The sequence below is a fragment of the Rhinatrema bivittatum genome, chromosome 11, assembly GCF_901001135.1.
Source record: "Rhinatrema bivittatum chromosome 11, aRhiBiv1.1, whole genome shotgun sequence".
Taxonomy (NCBI): domain Eukaryota; kingdom Metazoa; phylum Chordata; class Amphibia; order Gymnophiona; family Rhinatrematidae; genus Rhinatrema; species Rhinatrema bivittatum.
The window spans coordinates 889018-912615 of NC_042625.1; the positions used below are offsets into that span (position 1 = coordinate 889018).

The 23598-nt window shown below is 43.7% G+C and overlaps 1 protein-coding gene across 4 annotated transcripts in view; it reads right to left on the reverse strand.

The window, feature by feature from the left end:
- The window catches only part of LOC115100900, a 182321-nt gene that overhangs the window by 77842 nt on the left and 80881 nt on the right, over positions 1 to 23598 (reverse strand). For all 4 annotated transcript variants that reach the window (XM_029619964.1, XM_029619966.1, XM_029619963.1 and 1 more), the window contains 2 exons: positions 3617 to 3814; positions 2388 to 2570 (listed from right to left, as the gene is read on the reverse strand). In XM_029619964.1, coding sequence (XP_029475824.1) covers positions 2388 to 2570; positions 3617 to 3814 — 381 coding nt within the window. The remainder of the gene's footprint in view (positions 1 to 2387; positions 2571 to 3616; positions 3815 to 23598) is intronic.

Consider the following 23598-nt stretch of genomic DNA (forward strand, 5'->3'; position numbering starts at 1 on the left):
GGTACTGGTGGTAGAGGTTCGAGGCAGGCAGCCATCAAGCAAATTCAGTATTCAGGCAGAAGGTCGAAGCAGATGTCAGTCAAGCATAGTAACCAGACAGAGGGTCAAGGTAGGCGGCAGTCAAGTATCCTGGCTATATGGTCCAAGTCGGCAACAGGAGTTCAATCCGAGGAGGACAAGGAAGAGGCAGGTGAAGGGCAGACAGGAACTGGAGGCAAGGCAAGGAACTGGAAGTGAAGCAAGGAATTGGGGGTAAGGCAACAAACACCAGCAACGTGACACAGGAGGACTGGTTGCTGAGATGTCGGAATGCTGCACAGCTGGCCTTTAAGTACCCCAGGCTGGATGATGTCATTGGAATGCACTGTGAGCCCTGTATGAAGGGAGTGTGTGCATGTGCTTAAGGCAGGTTGGGTTGTCAGTGCGTACGGCCAATTGCATCCGCTGCAAGACGGGCACTGCGGTCAGCGAGGCATTACATCTTATCTGCTAACAACTTTTTTCTTCAAAGAAGCTTTCAGGCTCTAACCAGCATCTGCAGTGCTTCAGCCCCCTTTTAGCATAGTAATCAACAAATAATAATAATAACAACAGTAGCTATGAATAAGAGAGGTATCTACCATAAATTGATTGCTATCCTCAGCAGGTCTATCATTTGTAACAAATATTATTTTATGCTATTTATGTATGTTTATTGAAAGCCACCAAGAACATTGAATTAGGCAGCCTATAAATGTGCTAAATAAATAAAATAACTGCTGTGTTATGCTCTCTGCCCGCAGCAGCCCCACGGTGTGGTCCTCTCACCTCTCTGCACAAGCTTCAGGCTCCAGCTCCTCGTCGCTGGCGGCAGTGGGCCGCCAGTCTCGACCTCGGACTCCCGCCAGCACCTCTGGCCCTGCTCCACTTCCCAGGACCTCCAGCCAGGATGCCTCCACTCCTCGGGCGTTTCTGCGGGCCTCACGGAGAGATGCCGCCGGCAGCGCATTACCCCTCCCTAGGCACACGCGCGCTCAACAGTGAATGATTTAAAGAGCCGCGGCGGGAACCTGGCTGCGGACCCGGATGCTGACGTCAGATCCTTCAGCACATAAATATTCAGTCGGCGCTCCTCAGCGTCGCCTTTGCAACAGGTCTCCTGTTCCTGGTTTCCGAGTGCTCGTTGCTTCAGTACTTGTTTATTCGTGTTCCTGATTCTCCAAGTTCCCGGTTCCTGTTCCGCTGTTCGTCTTGTCTTGTGTTTGACTGACTTCCTGGATTTGACCACCGCTTCGCCTGACTTCTCCTACCTGGCTTCTCCAAGCCTGACCTCTGCTACGTCTGACCACGCCTGCCTTCTCCGTACCTTGACCATTGCTACGTCTGACCACGCTTGCCTTCTCCATGCCTTGACCTCAGCTACGTCTGACCACACCTGCCTTCTCCGTGCCTTGACCTCTGCTAATTCTGACCACGCCTGCCTTCTCCGTACCTTGACCATTGCTACATCTGACCACGCCTGCCTTCTCCGTACCTTGACCATTGCTACATCTGACCACACCTGCCTTCTCCGTGCCCTGACCATTGTTACGTCTGACTATGCTTGTTTTCTCCGTGCCTTGAACTTTGCTGGACTCTCTTGAGTCCAGAGTTCCACGTTGCTTGCTACACCTTCCAAGTGCTGCCCACTTCTACTCAAGTTTGACAGTGACGCCTCTGTCCCTATCCTCTGGACACGGACTATTAAGGCTTCTGCCTTCCTTTGCTCAGGCACCTTTAGTATTCTCCTGTTCCCTGGTGCTTGGGTTTTCCGTTCCTCATCCTGTCCAGGACAGGATCACGCCATTTGCTGGCTGCTATCTCTGGGCTGAACCAGCTACTACTGATACCCAACCTCGAGGCCTGCCTAAGTCCTGCCAGCCCGGCACCCAAAGGCTCAATCCTAGGGGAACGTGGGCTGGTATAGGTGAAGCTCAAGTGGCCTCCAGCTTCAGCCCACTCCGCCTGCTGAAGGTGGGGACCCGTAGGCCCTTACCTACGGGTTGCGTCAACCTCACCTCAGCCCAAGGATCCACCTCCTACGCAACATGCTGGAGGTAGAAAATGCGAGAGCCTATAAGGAGTGATGTCAGAAAGCCTATTAGCTTCTGTCTCCATCTGCTGGTTGGTGAGCAAAACCCATGCATCTGGATTAGTCTGGCTGGCTGAAGATGAAAGCTTAATTTTCTGCACAATTTAAACAAGCTTGAAGATTATTCATAGTAGAATTCTAAAATCATTCTATAAAAGAATTTGGAAATCTAAAGTCCAAAATTATATCACATATTTCTTCACTCTTTTGTAGCCAAACCATTCAGAAACCCCCACCTCACCCCTTTTCTGAGTTGAGATTTACATCTCTTCCTTACCTGTCCAGTGGCACCATTAGTTCCATCCTCAAAGATAATGTTTCCACTATCTCCATCGGGATCCATCAGCACAAGAGTATGGTGTGTTGTAAGGGAGGAAGAAGAGGAGGAGGAGGAGGAGGTTGAGGTTATACACACAGCCTCCTCACTTCCAGCAGTGATCCCACTGTTTAAACTGCTGTCCTTTGAAAAGAGAAAGCAACATGAAATGCATTGACAAAGTGAAAGAGGCTGTAATAGCAGGGAATGCTCTGAGAGATTGGGAATATAGGTATGGCAACAGGACTGGAATAAGAAAGACTGTTACAGGCTAGAAGAAAGATGCACTGGCAGAGATGTGTGAGGTTGCTAGTATTGGAGAAGTAGAAGACAATACAGATCAGGATACAGGATATGGTCAGTTACGTGGGGCTCAGGGCTGGTTGAAGACAGAATGCTGCAGGTTAAAAATATATTTTATTGCTCAAGTACTGTGGAATATCTGCTTTCCAAGTTCAATTAATCTGTGGTTTTTTCACTAAGCACTTTTTTTGGGCAGACCCTGCTCCTTTCCTATAGCAAGAAAATTCAATCTCTGGGTATATTTAACCTAGAGGTTCCTCTCATTCTTCCAATCAATGAGCAAACAAGAAAATCAGCATCACAAAATTTAGGGGAGGACAATATACTTTTATTCTGTGCTCATTTTTCATTACCATATTTTAAAAATTCAAAATGTTTTTCTAAGAACAGGAAAATATGCCATATTTTTCAAAAATTATATTTGCTGATTTTGGCCCATGAGAGAGGTTTTATAAGTTCCATTTTATATATATAGCCAGATTTACATTTTGGTCAAAAGTAGGGGTAGCAGGTAGGGAAGAGTACAAAATGCCTGCAAATAAGTTTGCTGCAGTTTTGAAACAGTGCATCTTGTGGCCATGAATCCACAGAAAAAATCATCCTCACAAAACAGCATTTTTATTTTTAAGGAACATTTCAAAGGCAGCAAGGCTAAAGTTCTCCTCATAAGGACATGTTGCTAATTATAAAAATTAATGCAAGACTATAGTATTGGTTATTTTCAATCTTCATGAATGAAGAGCCAGCATTTAGTGTATGAGCACATAACCTCTCTCTCAAACTGTACAGTGGAGCCTGATGAAGCACCATTTTTGCCTCTGGTTATGGACAGGGCCAGCCTGGTCTGTGCTCTACATGTAAGCCTATTCTGCATATGTTTCACATACCTTGACCGAGTGGCAAGAGAAGGCTTCGGTGCTCTTGCTGGTATGAAATGTGGGGGATCCAGTAGTAAGAACAGCCTCTGCCAGCACCGAACCAACAGACATCACATCAACATTTGTTCCGGTGGCAACGTGCAGTCTGCCGTAGGATTTCGGGTGGGCTTCTGCACTGTGTGCATAGTAATGGCGACTATTAACATCCTATATGGGGAAGAACAAACCCAGAGAAAGGAAAAAATAGGCAGGAATTAAAAGAGGCAAGAACATGGCATACAGACTGTACAAAAAATGTTCTCTTTATTCATCTGCAGATAACACCCAATGGTTTTGCTGCCCATCAGTACAACACTACTTTTGTTGCTGTTGTTCTTTTGATGCCTGATCCTTAAGTGCTGCTTTAGGTGCTAAGAAGACTAGACTGTGCATTATTACATTGTCCTGAATTCTGTACACTGTAGGGGGAAATTTTGAATAGTCGTTTGCAATGCATGCAGATAATTTTAGCCCATGCATGTTATAGGTAGGTTCCCTTTGAAAATTAGCACCAGCAGAGGCAAAATAGTGCAAGTACTTTTGAGAATTTGAATGTACAAGTACTTTCACTCCCCCACAGGAAAATCTCTTTCCTCTGGCGCTCTGGAAGCCGGTGTGTGCTTTCAGCTGGGCAGAGGAAGGTAATTTTCAGCCAATGCCCCCATGAAAATATTCTTCTGTAAATGATTGATAGCACTGTAAAACAAATGTTGCCCTCAATAAGCAGAGTTTTAAAAAGCTCAGTCTGTAGAAAATGCTAGTCCTCGACTGATGTGTGCCCACCAGTGCAACATGCAAGATGTTGGTTCACAAGTGTGTATAAAACAAGGCATGTCAGTGTTTATTTGTGTGACATGCAAGTTGCAATGTACACTTGTTCAATCTACGTTGTGTGTCCTTGGGTTGTACACCACTTCTTTGATGTTCAGGGCATTTTCAAGTGTGTGATGGACTGAGCATGCCTTTACGCACCGGTGACAATGTCAACACACAAGCCTCTTTACCTCCAGGGATAATGTCTCCAAATAGGTTTGAATGAATCTCACTTTTAAGCCAGGATATAATTGGGTGTGATCTCAATCTTTAAATTTACTACTGGTGCTCTTCTTAATACTTGCATTGTACCAAAGAAAGCCTTCTTCTGAAGCTCATAAGATGACAAGAAGTAGTGGTAGTAGTAGTAGCAGCAGTAGTAGTAGTAGTAGTAGTAGTAGTAGTAGTAATGTTGATCTCCTAAATTAGGTACCAATTTTCAGTCAAACTTGGGGCTCTAAGTTTCAGCTGAAAATTTAGGTCCACTATTTATTTTCCTAGTTTTAGGAGTCTAAATTAGGTGTATAGTGCTGAAAATCAGTACCAAGCATTTTAACTTTTTTCCTTGCCCTACTCTGCCCCTGTAGCTACCACATTTTAGGGATCTAAATTAAGGAGACTACTGTAATTAAGAGGCCATTATTCAGCCACTATCCGCCTGAAGAAGTTATCTAGCTAACTTGAAGGAGATATTCAGTCATGAGGCCACACCATTGAATATACTCTGCTATCTTATTTATTTATTTATTTATTTAAAATTTTTATATACCGACATTCATCCAGGGTATCATATCGGTTCACATTGTAACGCAAAAACAAACGCACGGCATGGCGCTTTACATTGAACAGTAAAAACATGATAACAAGGCATTAACGAGAAGGGGGAACAATAATATGGGAAGTTTTGCAATAAAATTATAAACAAAGTTTGCAATTATATACATATGTACAAAAGAAAGAAAACTATGAGGTTAATTTTAATCAGGCTAGGAGATAAGATGGGGAAGAGAAGGGAGGAGAGCGAGGAAAGAGGGGGGGCAGAGAGAAAGAAAAGAAGGTGGCGGAGAAAAGGGGAGGGGAGAGAGGGGCGGTAGAATGAGAAACAGGGGAGGAGTGTGGAGAGTGGGGACAGTGGTGAGGTATAGTGAAAAATTAAGTGTATGCTTTTGCAAAGAGCCAGGTTTTGAGCTTCCGCTTGAAAGATTTGAGGCATTCTTCTTGCCGTAGTTCAACAGGCATTTTGTTCCAGAGGGTCGGCCCGGCTATCGATAGTGCACGGGCTCTTGTGGAAGTGAGTTTATAGAGTTTAGGAGAGGGGATAGGCATGGTTGCGAGATGTGCTAATCTGGTGGGCTTATTAGACTGGTGTAAATGGAAGGATTCATTGAACCAGTTCATTTCGGGATTGTATAGGGCTTTGTGGATGAGAGAGAGAGCCTTATATTGTATGCGGGAGGCTATTGGAAGCCAATGTAGGTCTTTTAGAATAGGTGTAATTTTGTCATGTCTACGTAAATTGGTCAAGATCCGGGCTGTGGTGTTTTGTAAGATTTGAATGGGATGGATGGCATTATTAGGTAGGCCGAGGAGTAGGGAATTGCAGTAGTCTGTTTTGGCGAAGATTGTGGTTTGGAGAACTGTACGGAAATCGGGGGGATGTAATAAGGGTTTGAGTTTTTTTTAGTGTGTGGAGTTTAAAGAAGCCGTCTTTTAGAATGTTATTTATGAATTTCTTTAGTGTGACGTGACCATCAAGAATGATGCCCAGATCACGGACTTGTTGAGCAAATTGGAACTGAGGAAAAGGGGGGAGGATCGGTTGGCTTTGGGGTGAGATGAGCATAATTTCAGTTTTATTGGTATTAAGAGCAAGGTGGATGGAGGAAAGGAGATTGTTAATGGAATGGAGGGTTTCATTCCAGAAGTCCATGGTTTTTGCTAGGGAGTCAGTGATGGGTATAAGCAGCTGAACATCATCAGCATATATGTAATGAGGGAGGTTTAGACTGGAGAGGAAGTAACAGAGGGGCAGAATGTAAATATTGAATAGGGTTGAGGATAGAGAGGATCCCTGAGGGACACCTCGGTTGAGGGGGATGGCCTTGGATACGTGATTTCCTAGCTGGATTTTGTAATCTCTATTACTAAGGTAGGAATTGAACCAATTGTGGGCAATGCCTGTAATACCGATTTCAGTTAGCCGCTGTAGGAGAATGGGATGGCTAACGGTGTCGAATGCGGAGGAGATGTCAAGGAAGGCAAGAATGTATGATTGCCCTTTCTCAAATCCTTTGATAATGTGGTCTGTCAGGGAAAGTAAAAGAGTTTCAGTTCTTATAATTAGCTCTTATAAAAGAGTTTCAGTTCTTATAATTAGCTGGATAAGTTTATAGCCAAATACGTCACTAACATCGGACAGTTAAGACAGCCTCAACACCAGGCGTCGCGCGCCAAAGGCGCGCGACAAAAGTGCTCTCCCCTTTATGCACCCCTTCGTGCAAACCTTTGTGTATATGTAAAAATTTATTTTTATGTTTCCTTTGTTAACTAAGCTGTTTCATTGTATTCGACTAAGGAATTTTTTCCAGCTTTTTCTGTTTCACTGTAAACCGGCATGATTTGCATTTAATGCAAGAATGTCGGTATATAAAAGTTAAAAATAAATAAATAAATAAATAAATACCTGTCCTAGACTTAGCCATCTAACTCAAGTTGAATAAATAGCCCCATCCTGCCCCTCATTTCTCTGGCTATTTGGCTGAATAAACGGTTAGCTGACTAAGTGGTGGCCATACAGTGTAGCCGAATATTCATACAGTGCCATTTAGCTGGCTAAGTCTGAATTTAATTAAGTCCCTGAATATCGACCTACAGGAGCTTAAAATTAGGCACTCAGCCCTAGTAAATTTTCAAAAGGGCTAATTTACGATCATAACTCCCAGTTAGGAACCTAAACCCTTTGAAAATTGACTTCAGTATGTACAGGCAATATACCAAAGTGCACTTGGAATTTTTAATTATGCCAATTACGCCAACATAATTGTATTGCAACACTTTGATTGCATCTCTTAATAGCTGATGATCTTTTGTCTCGCTATACGCAAAAGAAAATTATTTCCTACCTGCTAATTTTCGTTCCTGTAGTACCACGGATTAGTCCAGACAGTGAGTTGTGTCTCCCTTCCAGCAGATGGAGTCAGAGCAAAACTCGAAGGGTGGCCTCTTATAAGGTGGTGCGCCCTCTGCTTCCCTTCAGTATTAAGAATATCAAAGCAAGAAACAAACTGTTCTGAATGGATCAAGAAAACTTGAATTATGTACTAGATGTGCCAACAGCGATAAGCAAAAATGCCACAAAAAACCCCCAAACATTTTTTAAAGAAAAACTTGCAGAAGGAACCAGGTGGCAACCACCAAACATTCTCAATTAAATAAAGATAAGCATTCGAGCTGAGTACTATCCAATTCCATACAATCTTAGGGAGGGCATCTGGACTGATCCGTGGTACTACAGGAACGAAAATTAGCAGGTAGGAAATAATTTTCTTTTCCCTGTATGTACTCGGATCAGTCCAGACAGTGGGATGTACCAAAGCTTCCCTACATAGGGTGGGCCCCGGATAGCCCGGCTCAAATGACCTGAGCGTCAAAGGAGCCAAATTTCGGTGATTGTACATTCAAGCGATAAGTGTCTTGCAAAGGTGTGCAGCGACTTCCAGGTAGCTGCTCTACATATCTCCGCCCAGGAAGCTGCTTGAGCCCATAGCGAGTGAGCTTTAATTCTGTCTGGAGGACATCGACCGACACCAACATACGCTGAAGAAATTGGGACCACTCCATAGGACAAAAAGATGGTCAGACAAATGAAAATCATTAGTGAACGCCAAATAGCGAATGAGAACTTGCTTGACATCGAGCCTTTGAAGTTCCGCCGGACCCTCATCAGGGAAGGACGGGAGCTCTACGGATTGATTCAGATGGAACACTGAGACCACTTCAGGCAGGAAAGATGGTACTGTACTCAAGGACACTCCGAATCCATGAAACGGAGATAGGGCTCTCTGCATGATAGAGCTTGGAGTTCCGAAATTCTGCGGGCAGAACAAATAGACACCAGAAAAACTGTCTTCAGAGTGAGGTCCTTGAGGGTTGCTCTCTTCAGCGACTTGAACGGCGGGCCGACCAGCAGGCTCCCACACTTATTTTTCCATATGTATCTGTTTCACCAATCACCAATTTCAGGGCCCTTGTTGGTTAACTGATTCAAGTTTCCCGCCATCCCCTGCCATTGATGCAGATAGTAATGTTGGAGTTGCATCAAAGGTGAGCATAAGGCTTAATGGTTAAGGGTAATAACTGCCGCATCAAGCAAGTTACCCCGATGCTTGTTTACCCAGACTGCACAGATCATTGCCTTGTTTTATGTTGTCTGAATGTAAATCCTGTTTTCCACATTTCCCCCTGCCGCTGAAACAGAGAGCAATGCTATATATATGCATTCAAAGTGATGTATCAGGCTCAATTGGTTTATGGTAGTAACCGCCGTATTAAGCAAGCTACCCCCACGCTTATTTGTTTACCCCAATTGTGAAGTTCTGTCCTTGTTGGTTATTGTTTGAATGCAAATCCTCTTTTCCACATTTCCCCCTGCCGTTTAAGCAGAGAGCAATTTGGAGTTGCATTAACCTTGCGAAGGCTTATTGAGTAAGGGTAGTGATCACCATTTAATAGCCTCAACTCCAGTAATCCACCCCCATGGCTCTTCACTTCATTCCCATTCTCTAGCCTTTATGGATCCACAGTGTTTATTCCCATGCCCCCTTGAAATCCTTCACAGCTTTAGTCTTTACCACTTCCTCCGGAAAGGAATTCCAGGCACCCACCACCCGCTCCATGAAGAAATACTTCCTGACATTGGCTCTGAGTCTTCCTCCCTGGAGCTTCAAGTCGTGGCCCCCCAGTTCTACAGAAATTTTTCCAATGGAAAAGGTTTGTTGTTGACCATGGATCATTAAAAACTTTCAAGTATCTGAAAGTCTGTATCATATCACCCCTGCTCCTCCTCTCCTCCAGGGTATACATATTTAGGCTCTTCAATCTCTCCTCATAAGTCATTTTATGAAAACCCTCCACCTTTTTGGTCACCTTTTTCTGGAACGCCTCCATCCTGTTCTTGTCCCTTTGGAAATATGGTCTCCAGAACTGAACACAGTACTCCAGGTGAAGCCTCACCAAGGCCCTGTACAAGGGGATCATCACTTCCTTTCTCTTACTAGATATTCCTCGCTCTATGCAGCCCAGCATTCTTCTGGGTTTAGCTATCGCCTTGTCACATTGTTTCGCCGACTTTAGATTGTTAGACACTATCACCCCAAGGTCTCTCTCCTGCTCCGTGCACATCAGCCCTTCACCCCCCATCAAATACAGTTCTTTTGGATTTCCACACCCTATATGCATGACTCTGCACTTCTTGGCATTGAATCTCAGCTGCCATATCTTCGACCACTCTTCCAGCTTCCTTAAATCCCGTCTCATTCTCTCCACTCCCTCCTGGTTGTCCACTCTGTTGCAGATTTTAGTATCATATGCAAAAAAACAAACCTTACCTTCTATCCCGTCCGCAATGTCGCTCACAAAGATATTGAACAGGACCGGTCCCAACACCGATCCTTGCGGCACTCCGCTTAACACCGCTCTCTCTTCAGAGTAAGTTCCATTTACCATCACACACTGTCTTCTGTCAGTCAACCAGTTTGCAATCCAGGCCACCATCTTGGCACTCACTCCTAAGCTTCTCATTTTATTCACTGTATCAAAAGCTTTGCTGAAATCCAAGTAGATGACATCGAGTGCTCTTCCTCAATCTAATTCCTTAGTCACCCAAACAAAAATGTCAATCAGATTTGTCTGACAGGACCTTCCCCTGGTGAATCCATACTGCCTCTGGTCCAGCAATTCTTCTGACTGAAGATAGTTCACTATTCTTTCTTTCACAAGCCTCCTGTGCCTACCTGGTGCGAAGGTGGCGGACCTCATGCGTCACCTAGATAGGATTTTAGACAGTGCTGGGGAGGAGCCGGCTGTCGTGGTACATGTGGGCACCAACAACATAGCAAAATGTGGGAGGGAGGATTTAGGCTCTTAGGTAGAAAGATTAGATCCAGAACCTCCAAGGTAGCATTCTCTGAAATGCTCCCTGTTCCACGCACAGGTCACCAGAGGCAGGCAGAACTCCAGAGTCTCAATGCGTGGATGAGACGATAGTGCAAGGAAGAGGGATTCAGTTTTGTTAGGAACTGGGTAACCTTTTGGGGAAGGGGGAGTCTCTTCCGAAGGGATGGGCTCCACCTTAACCAGGGTGGAACCAGACTGCTGGCACTAACCTTTAAAAAGGAGATAGGGCAGCTTTTAAACTAGAACTAAGGGGAAAGCCGACATTTGCTCAGCAGCGCATGATTCGGAGAGAGGCATCTTCAAAGGATACTAATGATGCATTAGAATTAGGGCATCCGGACAGTGAGGTTCCAATAATAAGAAAAGTAGTCCAAGTGCCTGTAACTAAAAACTCACCTGAGCTAAAAAATTCTAACTTATCCCTATCAATTAAAAAGCAGAATGAAAATACAAACAAAAAACAAATTTTGAAATGTTTGTATGCTAATGCCAGAAGTCTAAGAAGTAAGAATGGAGAATTAGAATGTATAGCAGTGAATGATGACAAAGACTTAATTGGCATCTCAGAGACATGGTGGAAGGAGGATAACCAATGGGACAGTGCTATACCGGGCTACAAATTATATCGCAATGACAGAGAGGAGCACCCGGGAGGCGGTGTGGCGCTTTATGTCCAGGATGGCATAGAGTCCAACAGGATAAACATCCTGCATGAAACTAAATGCACAATTTAATCTTTATGGGTAGAAATTCCTCGTGTGTCGGGGAACACCATAGTGATAGGAGTATTCTACCGTCCACCTGGTCAAGATGGTGAGACTAACAGTGAAATGCTAAGAGAAATTAGGGAAGCTAACCAAATTGGTAGTGCAGTAATAATGGGAGACTTCAATTACCCCAATATTGACTGGGTAAATGTATTACTGGTACATGCAGAGATATAAAGTTCCTGGATGGAATAAATGACATTTTTTGGAGCAACTGGTTCAGGAACCGACAAGAGATGGAGCAATTTTAGATCTAATTCTCAGTGGAGCCCAGGATTTGGTGAGAGAGAGGTAACGGTGGTGGGGCGGCTTGGCAATAGTGATCATATTATGATCAAATTTTAATTAATGACTGGAAGGGGGACAGTAAGCAAATCCACGGCTCTCGTGCTAAACTATCAAAAGGGAAACTTTGATAAAATGAGAAAATTTATTAGAAAAAAACTGAAAGGAGCAGCTACAAAGGTAAAAAGTGTGCAAGAGGCATGGTCATTATTAAAAAATACCATCCTAGAAGCACAGTCCAGATGTATTCCACACATTAAAAAAGGTGGAAAGAAGGCAAAACGTTTACCGGCAAGGTTAAAAGGGGCGGTGAAAGAAGCTATTTTAGCCAAAAGATCTTCATTCAAAAATTGGAAGAAGGATCCAACAGAAGAAAATAGGATAACGCATAAGAGTTGGCAAGTTAAATGTAAGACATTGATAAGACAGGTTAAGAGAGAATTTGAAAAGAAGTTGGCCGTAGAGGCAAAAACTCACAGTAAAACCTTTTTTAAATATATCTGAAGTAGAAAGCCTGTGAGGGAGTCAGTTGGACCGTTAGATGATCAAGGGGTTAAAGGGGCACTTAGAGAAGATAAGGCCATTGCGGAAAGATTAAATGATTTCTTTGCTTCGGTGTTTACTGAAGAGGATGCTGGGGATGTACCCGTACTGGAGAAGGTTTTCATGGGTAATGATTCAGATGGACTGAACCAACTCACGGTAAACCTAGAAGATGTGGTAGGCCTGACTTGACAAACTGAAGAGTGGTAAATCACCTTGACCGGATGGTATACACCCCAGCGTTCTGAAGGAATTCAAAAATGAAATTTCAGACCTATTAGTAAATATTTTTAACCTATCATTAAAATCATCCATTGTACCTGAAGACTAGAGGATAGCTAATGTAACTCCAATATTTAAAAAGGGTTCCAGGGGCGATCCAGGAAACATCAAAATCACAGAACATATAAAAAGACATGGCTTAATGGAACAAAGTCAGCATGGCTTTACCCAAGGCAAGTCTTGCCTCACAAAATCTGCTTCACTTTTTTGAAGGAGTTAATAAACATGTGGATAAAGGTGAACCGGTAGATGTAGTGTACTTGAAAGGTTTTAATGATCCAAAGGCAACGACAAACCTTTACCATAAGAAAAAAATCAGCAGAACCAGGGGTCACGATTTGAAGCTCCAGGGAGGAAGATTCAGAACCAATGTCAGGAAGTATTTCTTCACGGAGAGGGTGGTGGATGCCTGGAATGCCCTTCCGGAGGAAGTGGTGAAGACCAGAACTGTGAAGGACTTCAAAGGGGCGTGGGATAAACACTGTGGATCCATAAAGTCAAGAGGCCGCCAATGAAGAGTGGGTGACTCGCCAGAATGATGGCTACTGCCTGGAGACAATACCCTTAGTCAATAAACATACACATGGTTACTGTGACTCCAACATCACTCTAAGATTCAACAGCATGAGGAAATGTGGAAAAAAGGATTTGCACTCACAATGACGGGAGTAGCTGGCTTGTTACGGCGGTTACTACCCCAAACCAAATATCCAGATTACTACCTCCACCTTCCTCTATTCCTGATGCCTTTCAACTAGCTTGATCACTCCATTCTTATACTTCACTTTCAATGCATATCCAGCATAGTTCTCTGCTTCAACAGCAGGGGAAAAGAAAAACTGTTACTTCACACATCCAGCAGAGCTCTCTGCTTAAACGGCAGGGGGAGAAGAAAAAAGGGTTCACACTCACAAAGCGGGGAGTAGCTGGCTTGTTACGGCGGTTACTACCCCAAACCAAATGTACCTGATACTTCACTCTCGACGCATATCCAGCATGGCTCTCTACTTCAACGGCATCGGAGAAAGACTGATACATCACGAATTTCCAGCATAGCTCTCTGCTTCAACGGCAGGGGAAAAGAAAAACTGATACTTCACGCATATCCAGCATAACTTCAACGGCAGGGGAGAAGAAAAAAGGATTCACACTCACAAAGCGGGGAGTAGCTGGCTTGTCACGGCGGTTACTACCCCAAACCAAATGTGCCTGATACTTCACTTTCGATGCATATCCAGCATAGCTCTCTGCTTCAACAGCAGGGGAGAAGATAAACAACCAATAAGGGCTGTATAACATAATCTGGGTAAAAACAAATAAGCATGGGTGTAGCTTGCTTATTGCGGCGGTTACTACTCCTACTACCTCTAACTAATCAAGCTAGATATTTCACTTGGATGCAGCTCCTCCACCGCTCTCTACATTAATGGCGGGGGTGGAAGGGAATTAGAACCAAGAGCTAAGAGAAACAGATAAGTATGGGAGAAGAAATGAGGGAAGCTTGCTGGGCAGACTGGATGGGCCATTTGGTCTTCTTCTGCCGTCATTTCTATGTTTCTATGTTCAGAGTAGTTAAATCACAAGCAGATTGTGATAAATTGCAGGAAGACCTTGTGAGACTGGAAAATTGGGCATCCAAATGGCAGATGAAATTTAATGTGGATAAGTGCAAGGTGATGCATATAGGGAAAAATAACCCATGCTATAGTTACACAATGTTAGGTTCCATATTAGGTGCTACCACCCAAGAAAGAGATCTAGGCATCGTAGTGGATAACACATTGAAATCGTCAGTTCAGTGAGCTGCGGCAGTCAAAAAAGCAAACAGAATGGCGTTCCTTTTGGCAGCGATCAAGTTCCCGATCGGACCCGCGGACTAACCGGACCAAGACTGCTGCGAGGGCCTGCGCAACCGGCGCTTAAGCCCGTCGGGGTAAGGCCCTCCCAAATCGTCTGCACTTACTCCAGACGGCTCCTGCGCCAGCCACGAGGCTGCTGCTCTCTCCGCCTCCTCTCAGCTCCAGCCAATCAGGGGGGCGCGCAGCTCACGGCGTCCCTGAACGTCGAGCGGGGGATTTAAACCCCAGCCCGTCCACCCGGCGTCGCGCGACAAAGGGGCCTGCCCCTTTGTGCGCCCCATAGTGCAGCACCTTAGGACAGCTGTTAGTAACTTTTATTTTATATTATTTATTTAAAAAGTTTTATATACCGCACAAATGGATATAATATATCCGTCTAGGCGGTTTACAATTATTCAATGCACATGCATAATTTTAAAACAAATACCAACATTTATATACAACACAAGAAAATTATGTAGGGTTCATTTATAGGTAAATTATATAAATATTATACCTCTTTTGAGAGCTCCCATTATACCGTAGTCCGGTATCTGTCTATATTCCTCCCCCCCTTTGGTCAGCTCAGGCTTGTCCTCTCCCTCCCTCCCTCCCCCTCTACCAACCCCTCCAGTAAGACCCAAGTATGCGCACCATCTCAATCCCGATCATTAGCAACCATCGAAGAAAACTTTTAAAAAACACCTCATTTCCCATCATTCAACAAAAAAAGACTTATTCCTTTCATGATCTCTCCACTGAATCAACTTCTGGGCCTCACTCTCTTCTCTTTAACCCTCCTTAACGCACAATCCCTCACGAAAAAAACTCACCTCCTCTATTACTATCTAATAGAAGCCAAACCTGACTTATGCGCCATTACCGAATCTTGGCTGAAACCTGAGGACACAGCGTTAATTAACCAACTCCCGATACATACTTATGACGTCTTTTCTATCCCCAGACTTAAAAAAAGAGACGGCGGTTTGCTATTAGCTTCTAAAAAAGAGCTAGGACTATCTCTACAGCACGCAAACTCTTCAGCCATTCTTAAATTCGCTGTATTCAAATCTAAACTCCTTCAAATCTGCCTTACCTATGCACCTCCTGGATGCCTGGAATCAGACCCTTCTCCACTAATTGAACGTATAGCCAAACACATCAACACAGATGTCCCTGCTATAATAATGGGAGACTCCAATCTCCATGTGGATACAACTCCGCACTCCTCCAATTGTGAAACGTTTCTCGCCACTCTTAGTTATATGGGTTTCAAACAAATCATTAACGGACCTACACACAAAGCAGGACACACTTTGGACTTAATCTTCATAAATGAAAGTCTCACCCCCTCCGCCACTACGACATGCTCTCCAATCCCTTGGTCTGATCACAGGTTGATCACCACAATCTTGAAATCCAACCAACCCACCTCCCAACCACTACAAAAAACCACGGTCCAATTCAGGAAACTGCAACCCGGACATCCTCAGCTCACACCTTTCAATAGAACTAGACCATCTGGACCTTTTGGATGCAGACTCGGCCTTCTCCTCATGGTTCAAGATCACCGAAAAAGTAGCTGACCTAACTTGCCCTTTAACCACTAAAGTTAGAGGCACTAACACAGATAACAGGAAACCTTGGTACACCCCAGAACTAAAAACCCTCAAGCAAGAACTAAGATGCAGTGAACACATCTGGCGCAAAAATCCTTCAACGAACCATGAAGCATATAAATCTCTCATGCACCGCTACAGGATCTCCATCCTCCGAACTAAGAGGGATTTCTTCTCAAGGAAAATCCACCACTTCATTTTCGACTCGAAAGCTTTATTCTCATACGTCGCTACCCTCACCACTCCTTCTCCCACAACTATTCCGGACGATCAAGCGGCTAGCAAAGCTTCAGAGCTCGCCTCATACTTAAAGAAAAAAATCACCAATTTGTTATCACCGCTAATTGCCAATAAGGGTCAGCCTCCTCCCCCCCTTTACTCTGCCTCTCTACAACAGTCCACAAGCCTGGAAGCCTTCGAACCTACCTCCTCCTTAGAGATAGAAACCATACTAAAGAAGCTCAAACCTGCATCGCACTCCACGGATGCGATCCCTTCAAATCTACTCATCTCCATCCCTGAAGCCATCGCCAAGCCTATTGCAGAAATCATCAATTGTTCCTTAACTCAAGGCCTAGTTCCAGACCCCCTGAAACTTGCCATTCTCAAACCGCTACTGAAAAAACCTAATTTGTCTCCTGACGACCAGGCCAACTTCCGCCCTATAGCTAACCTTCCATTCATCTCTAAAATCTTGGGAAAAATAGTCAATAAGCAACTTTCGGAATATCTGGACGAAAACAAAATCTTAGCCCCATCTCAGGTCGGCTTCCGTAAATCTCTAAACACAGAAGCCCTTTTAATTTCTCTAACAGACACCATACTTATGAACTTAGACAACAAACAACCTTGTCTTCTCATTCTCCTCGACTTATCAGCTGCCTTCGACACTGTAAACCACTCAATTCTCGTGGATCGGTTAGCTGATATCGGCATCAAAGGCACTGCAGTCAAGTGGTTCAAGTCTTTCCTCCTAAACAGATTCTTCAAAGTCAAAATCAACAACAAAGAATCACAACCAGTCAGCTCAACCCTGGGAGTCCCGCAAGACTCCTCCCTATCCCCTACCCTTTTCAACACTTACCTTCTCCCGCTCTGCCAGCTCCTCTCCAACCTTAAGCTAACTCACTATATATACGCCGATGATGTGCAAATACTCATCCTGATTACTGACTCTCTACACAACACCCTCTGCTTTTGGAACAACTGCCTTCAAATCTATTAACCACCTTCTCACAAGCCTCAACTTAATCCTCAATACCAACAAGTAAGTCTGAACTCCTCCTAGTCTCAAGTATGTAGTTTCCAACAATCTTCCCACCGTTCAACCATCCCTCTCCTCCCAAGTAAGAAACCTCGGAGTCACCATGGACAATCAACTGAACCTAAAATAATTCATCAATAATACCACAAAGGATTGCTTTTTTAAATTACAAACCCTAAAATGGCTGAGACCGCTCCTCCACTTCCAAGACTACCGTACAGTTCTCCAATCAATAATTTTTTCAAAAATTGACTACTGCAACTCGCTTCTGCTCGGTCTCCCAGCAAACACTATCAAACCCCTACAGATGTTGCAGAACACCACAGCCAGGATTCTAAGACCAACAAAAGAGATCATATCACTCCCATCCTGCGGAACCTGCATTGGTTCCCAATCAAATTTAGAATTATGTACAAAGTCCTAATGATCATACACAAAGCCATTCACAATCTCACTCCTCTGGTTCCTAATATCTCACTTCGTCCCCACTTACCCTCCAGACTGGTGAGATCTGCCTACAGAAACACTCTCTATGCCCCCCCCCCCCTGCTAAAACCACTCTAAGGAAACAAGCTCTTTCCACAGCTGGCCCTCCGCAATGGAACTCCCTCCCACCAGAGCTCCGGCTAGAACGATGCCCAATTACCTTCAAAAAAAGACTCAAAACCTGGCTATTCGAACAAGCCTTTCCTTAATCTCAGAAGATCTCTACAGTACTCTACCTCTGCTAGTAATGAACTATCTCGCCATTTAACCTTCCATGTCAGAGGATCAATCCAAGTTATTTTCCCTTTTAACTTGACACTGTGTTTAATCTCTTAGTAATATGACTCTGTGTCCCTTTTAATCTCCTGCTCTCTGGAAGAGCCTATTATTTATTGGTTCTGTTGATCCCAGTTATTTTCCCTTGTTTGATGTAATGAATTCTTACATGCTTGTTCTCGTTTTACTGTAAACCGAAGTGATATGTAATTTTTTACATGAATATCGGTATATAAAAGTGTCAAATAAATAATGCCTATGTATCGCTCCATGGTGGGACCGCACCTTGAATACTGTATGCAATTCTGGTCACCGCATCTCAAAAAAGATATAATTGCGATGGAGAAGGTACAGAGAAGGGCGACCAAAATGATAAGGGGAATGGAACAGCTCCCCCATGAGGAAAGACTAAAGAGGTTAGGACTTTTCAGCTTGGAGAAGAGACGGCTGAGGGGGGATATGATAGAGGTGTTTAAAATCATGAGAGGTCTAGAATGGGTAGATGTGAATCGGTTATTTACTCTTTCAGATAATAGAAAGACTAGGGGGCACTCCATGAAGTTAGCATGTGGCACATTTAAAACTAATCGGAGAAAGTTCTTTTTCACTCAAGGCACAATTAAACTCTGGAATTTGTTGCCAGAGGGTGTGGTTAGTGCAGTTAGTGTAGCTGTGTTTAAAAAAAGGATTGGATAACTTCTTGGAGGAGAAGTCCATTACCTGCTATTAATTAAGTTGACTTAGAAAATAGCCACTGCTATTACTAGCAACAGTAACATGGAATAGACTTAGTTTTGGGGTACTTGCCAGGTTCTTATGGCCTGGATTGGCCACTGTTGAAAACAGAATGCTGGGCTTGATGGACCCTTGGTCTGACCCAGTATGGCATGTTCTTATGACTCCATTACTTTTCCTACCACCGAAGTGAGGCTAACCGGCCTGTAGTTTCCAGCCTTCTCTCTGCTCACACTCTTGTGAAATGGGACCACCAATGCTCTTCTCCAATCACTCGGCACCAATCCCGTTTCTAGGGATATATTGAACAGGTCACTCAGCGGACCCGCTAGCACATCTCTGAGATCCCTCATCAGGTCCCATAGCTATGTACACTTTTAGTTTTCCTAGCTCTTCCCATTCAGTCTCTTCTGTAAACGGAGTTACATCTACTCCACTCCCGTCCAGTTTCTTGTTAGCTAACGACGGTTCTTCTCCAGGGTCCTCTTTAGTTAACATCGAACTGAAGTTTTCGTTTAATATTTCTGCCATTACTTCATCTCTCTCCACATATTGTTCCTTTTCACCTTTCAAATTCACTATACCACTTTGAACGTTTCTCCTTTCTCTGATGTATCTAAAAAATGTTTTGTCACCTCGCTTTACCTCTTTGGCAATCCTTTCTTCCTCTCGACTTTTTGCCGTCTTGATTACTTTCTTTGTCTCCTTCAGTTCCACCAGATATTCTTCCTTGTGCTCCTCCCTTTGGGATCCTTTATATTTCTTGAACGCTGTTCTTTTAGCTTTTATTTTGTCAGCCACCTCCTTTGAGTACAGGTAGGTTTTATTTTTATCTTGTTTTTCTTTACTTTTCTAACATATAGATTAATTGCCTTGGTTATTGGTCTTTTAGTTTGGCCCACTGTTGTTCCACATCTCTCATTTCTCCCAGCCTTCTAGTTCTTCCTCCAGATACTTCCCCATTTCATCAAAGTCTGTGTTTTTGAACTGCAAAACTTGGGTCTTTGTGCTTCTTCTCCGTATCCTGTTTATGATATTAAACCATACCGTTTGATAATCACTGGTGCTGAGGTGGGCACCCACCTGGACATTAGAGACATTATCTCCATTAGTGAGCACTAAATCTAGTATAGCTCCCTCCCTTGTGGGTTCCATTACCATTGTTTGAACAGAGCACCTTGCAGGGCATCCACTATCTCTCTACTACTGTTAGATTCTGCAGAAGGGATTCTCCAGTCTACATCCAGCAGATTAAAATCTCCAACAATCACTTCTCCCTTCTTTCCCATCTTTTAGATGTCTTCAACCAGATCTCTGTCAAGCTCTTCCATTTGATTTGGAGGCCTGTAAACCACTCCAATAAAAATGGATGCCCCATCATCTTTTTTTTATCCGATGCTTGGATATTGTTTCTGACATAAAGAGCCACTCCTTCTCCTTTCCTATCCTCTCTGTCCTTCCTTAACAAGTTATAGCGGTATTGCCGTATCCCAATCATGAGATTCCGTGAACCACGTCTCCGTGACAGCAACAACGTCCAAGTCCGCCTCCACTATTAGCACTTGCAGATCTGGGATTTTATTGCCCAAACTATAAGCATTTGTGCTCATAGCTTTCCTTGTTTAGTTTACTGCTTTTCTTGGACTCCTTTTGTTATTTATTTAGTTGAGTTTTGTTATCCACTTCACCCTTTTCCATTGCATTAGTATTTGGGGGGGCTGACATTCATTTTTTTCTACCACCCCCGGGATCTAGTTTAAATGCATTATGACATAGGATTTGAATTTATCCCTTAGGATCCTTTTTCCTGCCACAGATAGATGTAAGCCATCTTTGAGAAAGAGCTTTTTACTGTTTCATACACGGCCTCAGCCCCTAATAAATCCAAAACTTTGTTCCTTACACCAGGATTTGAGCCATGCATTGAAGTTATTAATATGGCTTAACCTCTCCTTCCCCTTTCCATGAACAAGTAACACTTCTAAAAAGGCAATGTTGTCGCCATGTGGCTAATCTGCTTCGTTAGAAACTATTTACCTCTTGGATGCTGTTTCTAGCAAGGTCATTGGTTCCCAGATGGATGATAATACCAACTTTAGAGTCTTGCTTTCTTCTTTGATCACTTTGAATAACCATGTCGCAGCTTGGCAAATATTGTCGGGGGACAACAATCTAACCTCCGCCCATGACACTGTATGAGCCCTAGTGGAATGCGCCTTAACATGAGTAGGCAATGTTTTTCAGCAGCCAAGTACATGGCTGTGACTAACTCCTTAATCCAGTGAGCTATTGTAGCCCATGAAGCCGGTTTTCCCTATTTACCTCCACCATGAAGGACAAACAAGTGATCTGTCTTTCGGAAAGGCTTAGAAATCTCCAGATACCTCATGACATGTCTCTTGACATCCAAGGGATACAACAGACGATATTCATCCGCATCTCTTTCTTTATCCAGAGACGGCAAGGAAATGGACTGATTCAAGTGAAAATCTGAGACCACTTTATGCAAGAGAGAAACAACAGTATGCAGCTGTATCGCCCCTGGAGTCACCTGAAGGAACAGCTCCTGGCAAGACAAGGCCGGCAGCTCAGAAATTTGATGCACAGAACATATCGCCACCAGAAACACCATTTTCAAGGTCAGTAACCGCAATGAAAGGCTACACCAATGGTCGAAACATAGGGTCTGTCAAGAAATCCAACACCAGATTAAGACACCACAAGGGAGGATGAAGATGTTTCACTCCCCTCAAGAAACGGGCCACATCAGGATAAAACAATAAAGATTCACCATTCAGCTGGCCCCTGAAACAGGCAATAGTCGCAACCTGTACCTTCACGGAATTAAGGGCCAATCCTTTATTCAATCCATCCTGCAAAAATTCCAAAATGAACAGGATCCTAACTGAATGACGAAGCACTCCTCGATCTTCACCCCAAGCCTCAAATGCTTGCCAAACCCGCACATAGACTAAGGAGGTGGAGAACTTTTGGGCTCGAAGCAAGGTGGCAATCACTGCAGTAGAATATCAACACTTCAACAAGCGAGCCCTTTCAAGGGCCATACTGTAAGACAAAACAGAGTTAGATCTTCGTGAAGGACAGGTCCCTGCTGCAACAGATTCCTGTGCGCCGGAAGGGGGAGTCTACCAGGAGTCTTCACAGATCTGCATACCATGGTCTCCTGGGCCAATCCAGTGCCACCAAGAGCTCCATCCCCCTGTGGCCTCCGATCTTCCGAACTATTCTGCCCAACATGAGCCAAAGGGGAAAGGCATACAAGTAGCTTCTCCTCTGGCCAGACCTGCAAGAGAGCAGACACCCAAAGACTTCGGATCTCTCCTGCGACTGAAGAATCATAAGAATATAAGAAACTGCCATGCTGGATCAGATCAAGGGTCCATCAAGCCCAGCATCCTGTTTCCAACAGAGGCCAAACCAGGCCACAAGAACCTGGGAAGTACCCAAACACTAAAAAGATCCCATGCTACTGATACCAGTAATAGCAGAGGCCATTCCCTAAGTCAACTTGATTAATAGCAGTTAATGGACTTCTCCTCCAAGAACGTATCCAAACCTTTTTTAAACCCAGCTACACTAACTGCACTAACCACATCCTATGGCAACAAATTCCAGAGCTTAATTGTGCATTGAGTTAAAAAATAATTTTCTCCGATTAGTCTTAAATGTGCTACTTGCTAACTTCATGGAGTGCCCCCTAGTCCTTCTATTATCCGAAAGTGTAAATAACCAATTCACATCTCATACAAGACCTCTCATTATTTTAAAAACCTCTATCATAATGGGGGGTCAGCTGTCTCTTCTCCAAGCTGAACAGCCCTAACCTCTTCAGCCTTTCCTCATAGGGGAGCTGTTCCATCCCCTTTATCATTTTGGTCTCCCTTCTCTGTACCTTCTCCATCGCAATGGCACGGATACCCTGTCACATGGTAAGGGCATAGGGCCATCGGCGCCATCTTTATGAATGGCAGCAGATGGCCCGAGAGCGGGAGATCGCTCCCCGCACCACCCCCCCGGACCACCAGGTAATTTTAAAAGGTTTTTGGAGGGGGGGTCGGGAGGGTGGGGGAGGCTAAGGGGGTCGGTTTAAAGGGTCGGGTGGGTTTTGTTTTTTTTTTTTAATCGGGCCATCGGCGCCATTTACATTATTTATTTATTTATTTAACAGTTTTATATACCGACCTTCATAGTAAATAACCATATCGGATCGGTTTACATTTAACAAGGGGTATAACTGGAGTAACAATTCAAGTGAACGAAGATAACAATAGGTAGGAATAAGTCAAAGTTACAATCAACAGGGGAGGAGAACTTGGGAGCTTGCAACAAGCTGGAAGGAAGATAAGGCAGGAAGAAATTATAACGTATTACAACGTATTTATTTATTTAAAGGAATTTATATCCCACTTTATAAAATTAGATTTTGTCAAAGTGGTTTACATTGGAGAAAAATAATAAAAGAAAAGAATAAAAAGAAAAAGGTAATAATTAAATAAAATTAAAAATACATAAAATTGCTTAATAGCCGGAACGAATTCCGGCTAAAAATAAACACGTGTTTAATAAAATAAATAAAAATATAAAAACTGTTGCCGAGGGACTTTTCTAATAATATAGGGGGGGGGGGGGGGAAGGGAAGGGGGTAGAGAAATGACAGAGTGTGTCCAAAAAGTAGGGAACGGTTGGGAAGCAAAGGAAGGGAGGGGAAATGAAATGAAAACGAGTTGAGAAGTATGATGGTGACTGTAAATGAAGGGGTGAATGCGACTTTATGTTTATTCTGGAGTGGGTGTTTTAAATGCTAATTGAAAAAGATAAGTTTTGAGTGATTTTTTGAAATGGGAAGGAT